The sequence below is a fragment of the Phocoena phocoena genome, chromosome 3, assembly GCF_963924675.1.
Source record: "Phocoena phocoena chromosome 3, mPhoPho1.1, whole genome shotgun sequence".
NCBI classification, from domain to species: Eukaryota; Metazoa; Chordata; class Mammalia; order Artiodactyla; family Phocoenidae; genus Phocoena; species Phocoena phocoena.
In genome coordinates this window covers 61,528,550-61,544,947 of record NC_089221.1, presented here as the reverse complement: position 1 = coordinate 61,544,947, position 16,398 = coordinate 61,528,550, and the positions used below count along the sequence as shown (strand labels likewise).

Sequence of the window (16,398 nt, the reverse complement as noted above, 5' to 3'; positions counted from 1 at the left end):
TACATTAAAGAACTTAAAAGTGGTTCTTTTCTGTTCCCCATTCACATACTTTGAGAATAACTAGGAGTAGGATTTTAAGTCTTCTCTGGGGGTCCTGGGAAGCCCCGTTAATGGCCTCCTACCAGTTTTTGGCTCAGCTTGCTCATTTCAGGTCAGTAGATTAGGCAGCCTTAAAATAGCCACTGCTGTTCAAGGAGTAGTTTGGGTTTTTTCCCCTCTCTTTCTGGCAAGCTCAGAACTGCTTGTCCTATTTTTCTTTGATTCATGGGCTCTCTTCCGATCCTTGAAAGCTGCACCTAACTTACTGGGTCCTCGGCTGCCCTTTGCCCCTGCCAACCCTTTTAGACATTATCAGCTATTCTTTTATTCTGCCTCAGTGGTATGTTCCAGCCATATAGGCACACAACTCTCCCCCCCCACCCCCCCCGTCCCCAAATACATTACTTGTAGCTACTTGTGACATGTTTATCACAAATAATAAACATTAGTCCTTAGAGCCTCTTCTTTGAAAGTAGGCCTCTTTTAAATGGCATCTTGTGGTCTACTACGTTATTCTCCTTTAATTCCTCTTCACACTGCCAAAGTTGCTGTTTTCCTTATATAAAAATTCTGGTTTTCTTCCCTACTAATTTTGCTCATAACCCTTTGTTCTCCCAGAACTCTCCCAGAATGTCCTTTCCCATTTCTAAATTTTGAAATCCTTCAAAAAAAAACAAAAACACCAGCTCTAACACCTTTTCCACAAAGCCCTTTTATCTAGAAAAAAAAACTCTTTCTGAACTCTTAGGACTTAACATATACCTCCTTTAGAAGTGTTTTCATTTTTTTGTTTGTTTTTTTTTTGCGGTACGCGGGCCTCTCACTATTGTGGCCTCTCCCGTTGCGGAGCACAGGCTCCGGACGCGCAGGCTCAGTGGCCATGGCTCATGGGCCCAGCTGCTTCGCGACATGTGGGATCTTCCTGGACCGGGGCACGAACCTGTGTCCCCTGCATCGGCAGGCGGACTCTCAACCACTGCACCACCAGGGAAGCCCTTTCATTTATTTTTAATTTACCAATGTATGGACCTGTTTATGTCTGTCTCCCTCCCCTACTGTATTATGAGCTACCCATGGAGCACTGTTTCCCAGACTGCACCATGGAGATGATAATCTAGTGAATGAATGGAGGATTTCCCAGTTTTTGTGGAAATTCAGGATCTAAAAATTTGAGGATGAAAAGATACTTCCAAAGGCTCAGTTTATCCCCCTTCGCCTAGAGAGAGTTTAGTTAGTGACCAGCCACATCATAGTCTCTTGAGGGACCAGATTTCTGTGCCAGGCAAGGGTGAGCCATTGCTTTCCAGGGAGGAGTCATTTATTTACTGTGACCCGGGGCCATTCCCAGAAGGGAGGTGGAGCTTCCCTAGAGAGGCAGCACACCTGTGCAAAGTACTCCTCGGAGATCCTTCCGGCCCATTCGATACATAGGTCCAGGGGGCGGCATGGATTGGCCACGTCAGCACACTTAATCATCATGCGCTTAATCAGGATTTGATTTTCAGGAAAGTTCTTCCCAATAGGGTTGCATTCACAGTCACTGCCTTCAATCTGGAAAACAGATAGTCACATCAGGGTTGTTTCAATATGATGGTGAAGCCCACAAGGGCCAGCTGACCAGATATTAGATGGCAGTCACCCAGGCAAACTTAGGCATGAGACTTGATGAAGGAGGCCTTCCCATCCTTAATTCCATATATGATACATTGATATATTCTTGGGGACGGGGAGCAGTCAAACAATACAAACACACAGAGCTTAAAAGGTCGAAGTCCCTATCACCACCCATCCACAACCTCACTTTCATCCTCTTCCCCAGAGGTAGCTGCTACAAAGCAGGTTTTTGTTTTGTTTTGTTTTTAATGATTTGGTATGTAATCTTAAGGAAGGAGAGCTTTTCTCCCAGTTTTATCAGGAAATGTGTAAAAGCACAAATTCCACTTTCTTAATACATTAAAGATGGGGAAATGCCACATACATGTGACCCTTCAATTATTTCTTGATTTCTTTCTACTTAATATGCCTGACAGCTCCCTCTCTCCTGTGACCTTCTGTCCCACCCCCAGTTACCCACCTCCTCCCACTTTGTTCTTTCTCTTCAGGTATGTGTCCACTCATGCTTTCCAGGCTGCTCTTCTGGCTGGGTGGTAGGGAGGGTGAGACATGTAAGTGTTGGGGGTACTAGGAGCAGAAAGCGGGGCAGGAGCAGGTATATTCAGCCATGTTAAAAAGACTGGTTGTACACTAATACCTACCTAGTGATGGATGTCAGCGGTCCAGAGCCAAGAGGACAGGTCTGTGAGTAGGCTTATGTAAATGCGACAACAGGTCAATTATACAAAATCTAGAAGACTACGATTCCCTGATTTCAAAGATACCATGGAACTGACTGTGTAAACATCTAATTAGCTCTCCAGAGCTCTGCCAAGCTGAAGGACTGTATGACATTTAAGGATTTTTTTGTTTTGGGACTGGACCTATTAAACCATCAATGGGCAGAATTATATTCTGAAGGTTGGTATTTTGATTACTTACCATTGGGAAGATACTGCTTGCTATAGTTACTGCAGTACATAAATCTCAACAGAGTTGGGGGCTTACTTGGATAGATGACCTTCCCAACTCTGAATTCTATGATTCTGTTTTAATTTCCCCCTCTTAAATCCCCAGATCTTTGCTCCCATAAGTCCTCTGTGGAAGGAGAGGGTCCTGGCATTGTGCTGTGGAATCCCTGGGGGATGGAGCAGAACACAGGTGAGGTGGACACTGTTCCTCCATTCAGGCTGGTCATGTGATGGGTCCTACACAGATTGTTTCCTTACTGATCATCAAGTTACATCTACGACATTCATTCCTCATTCATCCACATACGCAACCCTCATACAGGAATGAGTGAAAAGCTTTTCTAACTTTATGGGGCTATGAACAGCCTTACAGTATAAGAGGGCAGTTGATCTCATGTTAAACAGTAAGAGATGTGAACTTATGTCCATGTTCCTAAAACCCAAGTTTGTAGGGACCTTAAGGCAGGTCTAAGGCAGGTCTAAGTAAATTTTAAAAAGGAGAAAGACTTGTATTTTTGTTTTCAACTAGTCACTCCCAATTTAACTTTCTATAGTCTTTAGATACTGACAGGCTTTTAATGCAAATCAGCAGGATTATAGTTCTTTAAAACATCTAATTTTGAGGTCTCCCAAGAGCTCAAAGACCAGAGAACTAGAAAGGCTCTGAAACCCCTAAAATGACACCATTTATTCCAGTCTCTGCTGTCTGCAGGCTCCTTTCATCATAGACTTTGGGCCTACTTTTGTCACTGCTGGCTTTATCTCAGTCAGGGCCTTTCTTTCAAGGAGCTCAGAGTTACTGTGGACACTCTCAATCTATTCTTGTCCTTAGGGAAAACAAGTGACCAGTACTTTCAGCCTTCTTTACCAACTCCAAGCAAATAACCATCTTGCATTCAAGATGGAGAGAAAATGCTTTGAGGCCAGAGTAGGCTCTAATGGAAATACATTCTGGTGTATCTTATTACATGGGAAATGCTTACCTCAGCTGCCATTGGCTTGTTGATGCTGTTCACAAATTTGTTCACATGTTCAAAGTGTTTTGTCATCTCTGTTGCTAAAACCATATCAATAATAGCCTGGCGCAGTGTTCGATAATGGTTCCTAAAATAACCAGAAGACAAAGAGCTTTGTTCACATCATGTCCCGAATTAGAACTGTTCTACCATTTCACCACACTTCCCACAATCTAGGAGGAAGCTAGGGGCACAGAGTTAATGAGTGAAGATCACAAAAAAGTTTACCTGCTCATCTTCCTACTCAGCCAGGACTTGGTGACACTATTCGATTTTCCCCAGTGACAGCTGACCTTCATATGATTTATGAGTATAAAAAAAAAAGTGTCCCAAGGGTACTTATTTCACAAGGTGATTCCCTTCTACCTTCCCTTGGCAATATCAAAATAGTGAAGTGAAAGGAAATGACAAGTTCTTTCCCTACAAGGCTAGTACAGCAACCTGGTGAGCTGTCCCATGGCATTCAGTGCAGACACAGTGATTCTTGTTACAGAGAAGTGTCATTATTTCTTTTGATGATGGCATTGGAAGAAAGTTTTCCAAATAATGAGCAGTTCTCTAGATTGCAATTAGATAGAAGTTATAATGGAAGGAGCAATAACCCTGCTCAAAATCACCCAGTTCCTATCATCTTTTTCTAACTTCAAGAGCCAGAATGGGGAACTGAATAAAATTGGCTATTGGCAAGAATTCTTCCTATGAAAGTTTTAAAAACAATACTTGATACTGATGAAGCCTTCAGTTGAAGGTGGAATAACTGGTCTCCATATTTTCTCAGGTTTCTGGAGACCAAACAGATGGCTTCAGGTTCATGTTGACAAGTCATCCTTGAGGCCTGAGTGAGCTCTGAGCTCCCTGTGTACTGCCTTTTCTCAGGGGTCTGCACTCCAGCCTGGCTGTTGCTATGTAGGAAATACTCATAGCTTGATGGCAGGGTGGTGGCTGGCAAGAGGAATTGCTCCTATCTGTTCACATTTGGCCAATTCACCAGAGGGGGAATCCTGCCCTACACTGTGGACTCCAGGAGCTCTGCTGGGAGCATGGAACACTGTCTCCTCATGAGTTAGGATTTTAAGTGACTGAAAATTGAGCTGGGGAAAGATGGGTAAGGATACATTTTCCTCAGGTTACACCAAAGACAGGATGTCCTTTTGAGAGGATAAAAATATCTGCTATATTTGTTAGTAGTATAATCAATATTTATAGAGTGCTTTGCAGTGTATAAAACATTTTCATGAACTCACTGAAGACCAGATGGAGTTTAAAAAGATGAACAGTCTAAGCAGAGAATGGAGGAGGGCTGGCTGCACATCAAAGAAATCTATGTGGTCAACGTTTGTGTAATCTTTATGAAGATGTCCTTGCAGCACCTGTGAACATTTAGCAGGCAGTGCTCGCCTTGTGAAGCAGCTCAGGGTAAAGGCACGGCCACCAAAGTAGGAGTGAGAGCGACGTGACGCCGGGAGGGAAACCCCAAAGAGGCCGCAGCTGCAGGAGGCCAGAGTCCTGGCTGCTGTTGGCCTTCCCTGAGGGCTTCGACCAGGCCCTGCAGGCTGCACAGCAGCTGAGCGCCACCCACCTCACGGACCCCGTCCTGCCTCACGTCGCCGACCCAGTAGCCCTGTTGCCAGAATGAGCTGAAGTGTGAAAATTGCTCAGCAGGACCAGGCATAGCACGGGCCTCTTCTCTTGTGGTTTCACTTGCCAAGACCACTATCTTGATAATTCTGAGCTCTTCCCACAAGTGTTCATCTAGGGGCATCTACCCCAGCCATGTGGCTGACAGGGTCTTGGTGCTCCGGCCTGGTGTCAGGCCTGAGCCACTGAAGTGGGAGAGGCGAGTTCAGGAAACTGGACCACCAGGGACCTCCCAGCCCCACGTAGTATCGATCAGCGAGAGTTCTCCCGGAGATCTGTGTCTCAACACTATGACCCAGTTCCACCCAACAGCCAGCAATCTCCAGTGCTGGATGCCCCATGCCAAACAACTAGTGAGACAGGAATGCAACCCCACCCATTAGCAGAGAGGCTGCCTAAAATCATATTAAGTTCACAGACAACCCAAAACACACCATTGGATGCGGTCCTGCCCACCAGAAAGACAAGATCCAGCCCCACCCACCAGAACACAGGCACTGGTCCCCTCCACCAGGAAGCCTACACAAGCCACTGAACCAGCCTCACCCACTGGGGGCAGACACCATAAACAACAGGAACTGTGAACCTTCAGCCTGCGCAAAGGAGACCCCAAACACAGTAAGGTACACAAAATAAGCAGACAGAAATATGCAGCAGATGAAGGAGCAAGGTAAAACCCACCAGACCAAACAAATGAAGAGGAAATATGCAGTCTACCTGGAAAAGAATTCAGAGTAATGATAGTAAAGATGATCCAAAATCTTGGAAATAGAATGGAGAAAATACAAGAAATGCTTAACAAGGACCTGGAAGAACTAAAGAGCAAACAAACAATGATGAACAACACAATAAATGAAATATAAAATTCTCTAGAAGGAATCAATAGCAGAATAACTGAGGCAGAAGAACGGATAAGTGACCTGGAAGATAAAATAGTGGAAATAACTACCGCAGAGCAGAATAAAGAAAAAAAAGAATGAAAAGAATTGAGGACAGTCTCAGAGACCTCTGGGACAACATTAAACACACCAACATTCGAATTATAGGGGTCCCAGAAGAAGAGGAGAAAAAGAAAGGGTCGGAGAAAATATTTGAAGAGATTATAGTTGAAAACTTCCCTGACATGGGAAAGGAAAATAGTCAATCAAGTCCAGGAAGCACAGAGAGTCCCATACAGGATAAACCAAGGAGAAATATGCCAAGACACATATTAAACTATCAAAAATTAAATACAAAGAAAAAATGTTACAAGCAGCAAGGGAAAAGCAACAGATAACATACAAAGGAATTCCCATAAAGTTATCAGCTGATTTTTCAGTGGAAACTCTGCAGGCCAGAAGGGAGTAGCAGGATATACTTAAGGGTGATGAAAGGGAAAAACCTACAACCAAGATTACTCTACCCAACAAGGATCTCATTCAGATTCAATAGAGAAATTAAAACCTTTACAGACAAGCAAATTTAAGATAATTCAGCACCACCAAACCAGCTTTACAACAAATGCTAAAGGAACATCACTTGGCAGGAAACACAAGAGAAGGAAAAGACTTACAAAAACTAACCCAATACAATTAAGAAAATGGTAATAGGAACATACATATTGATAATTACCTTAGATGTAAATAGATTAAATGCTCCAAGCAAAGGACAGAGACTGGCTGAATGGTTACAAAAACAAGACCCATATATATGCTGTCTACAAGAGACCCACTTCAGACTTAGGGACACATAAAGACTGAAAGTGAGGGGACGGAAAAAGATATTCCATGCAAATGGAAATTAAAAGAAAGTTGGAGTAGCAATTCTCATATCAGACAAAAATAGACTTTAAAATACAGACTATTACAAGAGGCAAAGAAGGCCACTACATAATGATGAAGGGATCAATCCAAGAAGAAAATATAACAGTTGTAAATATTTATGCACCCAACATAGGAGCACCTCAATACATAAGGCAAATGCTAACAGCCATAAAAGGGGAAATCGAGAGTAACACAATCATAGTAGGGGATTTTAACACCCCACTTTCACCAATGGACAGATCATCCAAAATGAAAGTAAATAAGGAAACACAAGCTTTAAATGATACATTAAACAAGATGAACTTAATTGATATTTATAGGACATTCCATCCAAAACCAACAGAATACACTTTCTTCTCAAGTGCTCATGAACATTCCCCAGGATAGATCATATCTTGGGTCACAAATCAAGCCTTGGTAAATTTAAGAAAATTGAAATCTAATCAAGTATCTTTTCCGACTGCAATGCTATGAGACTAGATATCAATTATAGGAAAACTGTAAAAGATACAAACACTTGGAAGATAAACAATATGCTACTAAATAACCAAGAGATCACTGAAGAAATCAAAGAGGAAATCAAAAAATACCTAGAAACAAATGACAATGAAAACACAATGACCCAAAACCTATGGGATGCAGCAAAAGCAGTTCTAAGAGGGAAGTTTATAGCAATACAATCCTACATCAAGAAACAAAATCTCAAATAAACAACCTAACCTTACACCTAAAGCAATTAGAGGAACAAGAACAAAAACCCCCCAAAGTTAGCAGAAGGAAAGAAATCATAAAGATCGGATCAGAAATAAATGAAAAAGAAATGAAGGAGATGATAGCAAAGATCAATAAAACTAAAGGCTGTTTTATTGAGAAGATAAACAAAATTGATAAGCCATTAGCCAGACTTACCAAGAAAAAAAGGGAGAAGACTCAAATCAACAGAATTAGAAATGAAAAAGAAGTAACAACTGACACTGCAGAAATACAAAGGATCATGAGAGATTACTACAAGCAACTATATGCTAATAAAATGGACAACCTGGAAGCAATGGACAAATTCTTAGGAAAGCAGAACCTTCTGAGACTGAACGAGGAAGAAATAGAATATATAAACAGACCAATCACAAGCCTTGACACTGAAACTGTGATTAAAAATCTTCCAACAAACAATAGCCCAGAACCAGATGGCTTCACAGGCCAATTCTATCAAACATTTAGAGAAGAGCTAACACCTGTCCTTCTCAAACTCTTCCAAAATATAGCACAGGAACACTCCCAAACTCATTCTACGAGGCCACCATCACCCTGATACCAAAACTAGACAAAGATGCCACAAAAAAAAACTACAGGCCAATATCACTGATGAACATAGATGCAAAAATCCTCAACAAAATACTAGCAAACAGAATCCAACAGCACATTAAAAGGATCATACACCATGATCAAGTGGGGTTTATCCCAGGAATGCAAGGATTCTTCAGTATACATAAATCAATCAATGTGGTACACCATATTAACAAATTGAAGGATAAAAATCATATGATCATCTCAATAGATGCACGCAAAACTTTTGACAAAATTCAACACTGATTTATGATAAAAATGCTCCAGAAAGTAGGCATAGATGGAACCTACCTCAACATAATAAAGGACAATATATGAAAGGCCCACAGCCAACATCGTTCTCAATGGTGAAAAACTGAAACCATTTCCTCTAAGATCAGGAGCAAGACAAGGTTGTCCACCTTCACCTCTATTATTCCACATAGTTTTGGAAGTTTTAGCCATGGCAATCAGAGAGTAAAAAGAAAGAAAAGGAATCCAAATCGGAAAAGAAGTAGTAAAACTGTCACAGTTAGCAGATGACATGATACCTACCATACACAGAGAATCCTAAAGATGCTACCAGAAAACTACTATAAGTAATGAATGATTTGGTAAAATAGCAGGATACAAAATTAATGCACAGAAATCTCTTGCATTCCTATACACTAATGATGAAAAATCTGAAAGTGAAATTAAGAAAAAACTCCCATTTACCATTGCAACAAAAAGAATAAAATATCTAGGAATAAACCTACCTACAGAGACAAAAGACCTGTATGCAGAAAATTATGAGACACTGATGAAAGAAATTAAAGATGATACAAATAGATGGAGAGATATACCATGTTCTTGGATGGGAAGAATCAACATTGTGAAAATGACTATAGTACCCAAAGCAATCTACAGATTCAATGCAATGCCTATCAAACTACCAATGGCATTTTTCACAGAACTAGAACAAAAATTTTCACAATTTGTATGGAAACACAAAAGACCTCAAACAGCCAAAGCAAACTTGAGAAAGAAAAACGGAGCTGGAGAAATCAGGCTCCTGGGCTTCAGACTATACTCCAAAGCTACAGTAATTAAGACAGTGTGGTACTGGCACAAAAACAGAAATATAGATCAATGGACCAGGATAGAAAGCCCAGAGAGAAACCTACGCACATATGTTCACCTTATCTTTGATAAAGGATGCAAGAATATACAATGGAGAAAAGACAGACCCTTCAAGAAGTGGTGCTGGGAAAACTGGACAGCTACACATAAAAGAATGAAATTAGAACACTTCCTAACACCATACAGAAAAATAAACTCAAAATAAAGACCTAAATGTAAGGCCAGACACTATAAAACTCTTAGAGGAAAACAGGCAGAACACTCTATGACATAAATCACAGCAAGATCCTTTTTGACCCATCTCCTAGAGAAATGGAAATAAAAATAAATGGGACCTAATGAAACTTAAAAGCTTTTGCACAGAAAAGGAAACCATAAACAAGACGAAAAGACAAGCCTCAGAATGGAAGAAAATATTTGCAAGCGAAGCAACTGACAAAGGATTAATCTCCAAAATATACAAAGCAGCTCATGCAGCTCTATATCAAAAAACAAACAACCCAATCCAAAAATGGGCATTAGACCTAAATAGACATTTCTCCAAAGATGTACAGATTGCCAACAAACACGAGAGGATGCTCAACATCACTAATCATTAGTGAAATGCAAATCAAAACTACAATAAGTAGTTTTGTCACAATGGCTATCATCAAAAAATCTACAAACAATAAATGCTGGAGAGGGTGCGGAGAAAAGCGAACCCTCTTGCACTGTTGGTGGGAATGTAACTGACATGGCCACTATGGAGAGCAGTATGGAGGTTCCTTAAAAAACTAAAAATAGAACTACCATATAAGCCAGCAACCCCACTACCGGGCATATACCCAGAGAAAACCATAATTCAAAATGAGACATACCACAGTGTTCATTGCAGCACTATTTACAATAGCCAGGACATGGAAGCAACTTAAGTGTCCATTGACAGACGAATGGATAAATAAGATGTGGCACATATATACAATTGAATATTGCTCAGCCATAAAAAGAAATGAAATTGAGTTATTTGTAGCGAAGTAGATGGACCTAGAGTCTGTCATACACTGTGAAGTAAGTCAGAAAGAGAAAAACAAATACCGTATGGTAACACATACATATGGAATCTAAAATAAAATTTTAAAAAAAAGGTCATGAAGAACCTAGCGGCAAGACAGGAATAAAGATGCAGACCTACTAGAGAATGGACTTGAGGACACTGGGAGGGGGAAGGGGAAGCTGGGATGAAGTGAGAGAGTGGCATAGACATATATACACTACCAAACGTAAAATAGATAGCTAGTGGCAAGCAGCCGCATAGCACAGGGAGATCAGCTCGGTGCCTTGTGACCACCTGGAGGGGTGGGATAGGGAGGGTGGAAGGGAGTCGCAAGAGGGAGGGGATATGGGGATACATGTATACATATAGCTGATTCACTTTGTTATATAGCAGAAGGTAACACAACATTGTAAAGCAATTATACTCCAAGAAAGATGTTAAAAAAAAAAAAAGATGAACAGTCTAAAAAGTACAGTTCAGTTTATAAGGTTATTATTTTACTGTCTGATAGAATGGTACAGCCTTCCCCCTAAGAGGAAGCTAAGTACTTGGAGAAGTTAGGGAAAACTGAGTTTCCCACTTACATTTTACAAACCTGAGCACAAGAGCCCGAGCACACAAACCTGTCAATATTCTTGAAAATGTTGCATTTGCTGTCCTTGACCGTGAGCTGGAAGGCCAGGGCTGTGTGGTGACTCTCCAAGACAGCAGTGTCATTATAGAGCACGGCGAGTTCACTGCCTGCGTTGCACAGGAAAGAGTTGGTCCTTCCTGGGTGATCCACGTCATGGACTGTGGCAGCAATCAGGGCAGCCACCTCATCTAGCTGATCGAGGTTTCCCTGGGGTCAGGGAGAGGCAAGGTTGAGCATTACCCACTGGATGTAGGAGACCTTCACTCATCCCTGTCTCTCTGGAGGGGATGAGCCAGGGGGTCCTTCTCTGACTTCCTAGAAGTTAAGAGGCCACCTAGGGTATATCAAATCACCTTGCCGTACTGTGGATTATCTGGAGGGAAACAGAAATCTGAGTAGCAGTTATGGATACCTAAATTCTTTCTCCAGAGTTCATTCACTCTAGTTCTTCTGCAGGAGGATGCCGAACAGGCCTTTTCAAATGTATGCTGTGTGGCATATTGCCATGACTCTCTTCTGTGAGTGGATAGAGAAGAAAGTGGCCTAGGATCACAAGTGTTACTTTATTTGCCTACTTCTGAAAAGATTTTGAGAGTATGGCAGTAAATGGCACAGATACAACAAAACTCTTCACACAAAGATAAAAGGATTACAGCCAAGCAACACAAGAGGATCACGGGCAAGAAGAATTTTCCCAGGAAAACTGAGGGTAAGGGGGCTGTTACAGTGAAGAACACAATTCAGCTCTGGGCTAGCAGGTGGGAAAGGCTAAAAGGGAGACCGTCTTTCTAATGTTGTCATTATGTAGTTAAAGAACACAAACCAGAGCATCAGGGGATACAAATGTTTTTTCAGCTCACAGCTTTAGGAGGAAGTTGTCAAATGGGCTACTGTTATATAAGAGACACTGTACTTTATGAATTCATTCCTTTAGTTATCATTTATTGGATGCTTACTGGGTGCCAGCTGTCATGCAGAGTGCTGGAGTTACAGTGATGAATTATACTGGCATAGCCTGCACTAATGGAGTTGGTAGTTTACTGGAGAGGGCACAAATAAGGAAACACACAAACGAAATTAACTTACTGTGAGATGGGTTAAGAAGGGAAGTACAGGTGGTTTGAGAGTGTAACCATGAGGCTTGATCTAGTTTAGGGCAGTGCCGTCCGTTCAACTTTTCTGTGGTGATGGAAATGTCTGTATGTGGGCTGTCCAATATCGTAATCCCTAGTCACTTACAGCTCCTGGACACTTGAAGTGTGCGTGCAATTGAGGAACTGAATGTTTCATTTTATTTAATTTTAATTAAATGTAAGTAGCCACATGTGGCAAATGGCTACTTATGGACAATGCAGGTCCAGAGGGTGGGCAAGAATGGGTTCTCTAAGTGATTTTTATGCTGGAACCTGAAGGATAAGCAGGAATTAGCCAGGCAAAAAATGGCAAGGGAGAGAAATCCAGGCAGAAAGATCAGCCTATATGATGCTCCTGATGTGAAACAAACGAAGTGGCTTATTCAGGAAACTTAAAGAGCATCATTGTGGCGGAAGGGTAGTGAGTGAGGCGGAAACTGGCCCCCAGGATGAGGCTGGAGGGGTGGGCATGATTTTTGGTTTTCCTGAGTTGCTTTCCTAGGCTGTGGGAGAAAAAATTGCAAGCTGCTTCTCAGATGCTAATAGGTAAGGAACAGTGAATCTGAAGCTCAGCCCTGAAAACTTTCCTGAAAGCTGTCCCTACCAGAAGGAAGCCATTTCCATTTCCAATCCTGACCTCCTGGAGCTGGTGGGCAATCCTGGCTTGCCTCTAGTCCACATGAACCGGTTTCCTGAGGGGGGACAGCAGTTGCTGCCATTCTTTTCAGCTCTTCTCGGACACTGATTTTGTAATGCCCAGGGCAAGCAAACATGCCTAGCCCTTTTGCTGCTGGTTAGGAGAGGCCATGGTAACCCACAGGTACAGTCAGAATCCAGAGCTGCCCTGACTTGGCCTCCACTCTCACTGATTCTACCTGTGCAGTGAGGACCCAGGAGGGCCAAACTTTGGGCCTCCAGCTAGTGCTCTTGGAGTATGTTCAATCTTGTTTGGAGTACGGGGCCAATTTATTTTTAAATTCTTCAATGACATAGATTCAAGTAAGTGGAATAGACAACAATAGCATTAGACGAGACATGTCTTTCCTTCCAACTTACACTGATGTAGACCTGGAGCTTTTACAAAGATACCAATAAAGGGCCATGCCCTGCAGTTTTGGTGGGCACTGTCTAATAATGCAATGTCTGATAAGAAATGCAGGGAGGCAGGGAAAGAAGATCCGGCTGCTCACTAGCAGATGGGAGAAGCAAGGCTCTTCCCATGGCAGGGAGGGACTGTCTGTGGAAGAAAACTTCCCCACCAAACCCACGGCAGGAGAAGTTCCCCAAAGCCTTGGAGGTGCAGACATTTCTGTATAGTTTTTTCCTCCTTTAACCAGCAGGAATAGATTTGGATCATCCTGAAGCAGACTGGCCAGAATGGACTCCATTCTAGATTAGCCTTTCAAACAGTTCCTTTTCTAGGACAAATAGTCACTCAGAGAATAACAAAAGAATTCTGGCTATCCTGATCTCTCCACTTGCAGTGGTTCTTGGGAACTGGTAAGAGTGGGAAGGGGATAGGGTGTGCAACAAATTGAAGGGGAATGTCAGCTCTGGACATGTTATCTATGTGGCTGGGTTGAGGATGTGGAGCTATGCCATAGTGACATTAAGAATTTTAGCCTTATAAAGAAATTAGGGGTGACAGATGACATGGATATTTGGTAAAAACATTTTTCTGACTCTCTTCGTCAGTGGCAGCAGGTCTGGTGAAAGACACCTCAGGAATAAATCCCACTCGAAGCACCTCATGGTGGACTAACCAGTGATCTTGGGCTGCTACTAAACCTCTGACTTCAGGAGTCCCTTCCAGCCCAATTCTCCAGGGTTCTTTGCAGCTCTAAATTTTCTGATTCTTTGGCCTCTTAGAAAATGTCTTTTGGATTATAAGCATATTGTATCTAGTCTTAGACTTGTCTGTATTGCTGCTATTTGAGAATTCAATCAGACTCTGAATGTGCTAGCAGAACAAACAATTTAAAGAAAATTTCTTATTTTAGGGGAGGGAGAGGAAAGGAGATAATAAAGTGACTAAGCATTCCATCATTTTTCAAGCATTTAATCTATATTTTTCTAGAGTGCTTCTCCTTAAGTGGGGTTCGTCTTTAACTCAAGGCTGCAATGCCTATAGGTCACTTTGGTCTCAGCGTTAATGCCCAGGTCCTGTCCTCATTTGGCAGTGTGCAACCTAAGCTGTATAATATCTCATGTAACGTAAAATGGAGGAATGTGAACCTGCAGTAGGAATCTGGAAGTATCTGAGCCCCTCAAAGAAAAGCACTATAGAAACATAGGCTGTTATCACCTGTGATATCACCTTTTTTAAAAGTAGGAAACAAAAATCTTCAAAACCATCATTCTTTTTGTGTGTGTGTGTGTGGTACATGGGCCTCTCACTGTTGTGGCCTCTCCCGTTGCGGAGCACAGGCTCCGGACACACAGGCTCAGCGGCCATGGCTCACGGGCCTAGCCGCTCCGCAGCATGCGGGATCCTCCCAGACCGGGGCACGAACCCGTGTCCCCTGCATCGGCAGGCGGACTCTCAACCACTGCGCCACCAGGGAAGCCCAAACCATCATTCTTGAATGACACTCTGCTTTCTTGCTGATGAAAGTAAATGCCAGGATCAGTCTTTGGCAAAACTGAGAAGGGAACATTCGCCCTCCCCATTTTGGTGCCGTTTCTGCTCTGTCTGCCTATCCCACTACCACTTGTCTCCTTAAGTACCTAGGGTCTTAAGACTAAGTCAGAAAATGATTGAATGTTAAGCATTTGCAGATTGATGTGAACCTGTCTCTATACAGCACTTGTCCCAAGGGTATCTATATTCTAAGCTTCACTTCTAATTGTAGCCAAGGAATTACAAGCTTCACTGTGAAAGTGATGGTAGTTGGGGAAGAGGGGAGATGGGGATCTTTTGCCAGCTATCCGTGGGGTATACATAGGACTGCCCTACAAATCAGCACCTGTAAATGACAGTATTGACTTCTAAGACTAAGGAACTTGGAACTCTTGCAGAATTATACAAGTCATTAATATACAGATATACACATTCATACCTACACAAAACACACATATATATGTATGTAAATCAGTAGGATGCTGAATGGCTCACTACTGTCTGGATTGTAATATACCAATGACAAAATTCTGATCCTAAAATTTAACCTCCAGACCTAGTAACCATTTGCTATAATAATTAAGTTCTGTCCTCTAACCCAGTGTCACAAAGGGCTCCTAGTGAACATTTGGAGAATGGGTTCATGGATCAGCCAGACATGTAAAAGAGTCTCTACAGTGGCATAAATTATTATTTTAAGCATTTGTGGGAAGGGAGGGCTAGGAGGAAATGCCATGTCTTTACAACACCAAAAGGACCAGTCAGTTTGGTAGTTCAAAAACTCAAAATTGGTTCTAAAATAGTTGTTTGCCTAACATATTAATTAAGACTGAGTTCTTAGATCTCTAAAATCTATGCAGGTAACTAGATTGTGATATCAAAATTCTACCTTCACTCTTTCTTTTCCTAGGAAGAAGGCAGTGGCGTGCAGGACATCAGCGGCATGAGTGGAGTTATGGTAAGCGTTGGAGGAGTGGTAGTTGGATTCAATCACTTGGAGCCAGGCCCGAAGGGTAGTTTCAGAACAGTGTAAAAATTCACATACTCCAAACCGGGAAAAGACTTTTAAGCCCAGGTAAACCAATGGCCTGGAAAACAGGGGAAAAAACCTCTGATTCATTGTATTCACTGCTCCAGAAGCTGCTTTCTTTGAAGCTACTGGGAAATTGAGTCATTTCTTTCCTGATGCTTCATAGGCACAGGGGTATAAAAATATGTCGTCTCCAAATTAGAAGGTGATAGAGCACCTCCTCCTCACTAGCCACTTCTTTAAAACTAGGTGCCTCATGGTGGTTAATCCAAAGGACTTCTAGACTGTCTTAAGTCATCTGCCCTTCAGTGGCTCTAACAACCGAGAGGTCCCTGACAGTCCCTCTCTGTCTCTGCTTCCACATAAGCTTTGCACTTCCTGTGTCCCCTGAGGAAGTTACTGAGCTTAAGGACAAAAGGAATGGCTTGTGTGGGTTCAGCAAAG

The 16,398-nt window shown here is 42.1% G+C and overlaps 1 protein-coding gene across 9 annotated transcripts in view; it reads right to left on the bottom strand.

Moving 5' to 3' along the window:
• PDE8B (phosphodiesterase 8B) overlaps window positions 1-16,398 on the bottom strand; it is a 252,699-nt gene that overhangs the window by 3,856 nt on the left and 232,445 nt on the right. For all 9 annotated transcript variants that reach the window (XM_065874637.1, XM_065874644.1, XM_065874639.1 and 6 more), the window contains 4 exons: window positions 15,814-16,012; window positions 11,161-11,378; window positions 3,587-3,707; window positions 1,423-1,590 (listed from right to left, as the gene is read on the bottom strand). In XM_065874637.1, the coding sequence (XP_065730709.1) occupies window positions 1,423-1,590; window positions 3,587-3,707; window positions 11,161-11,378; window positions 15,814-16,012 (706 nt within the window). The remainder of the gene's footprint in view (window positions 1-1,422; window positions 1,591-3,586; window positions 3,708-11,160; window positions 11,379-15,813; window positions 16,013-16,398) is intronic.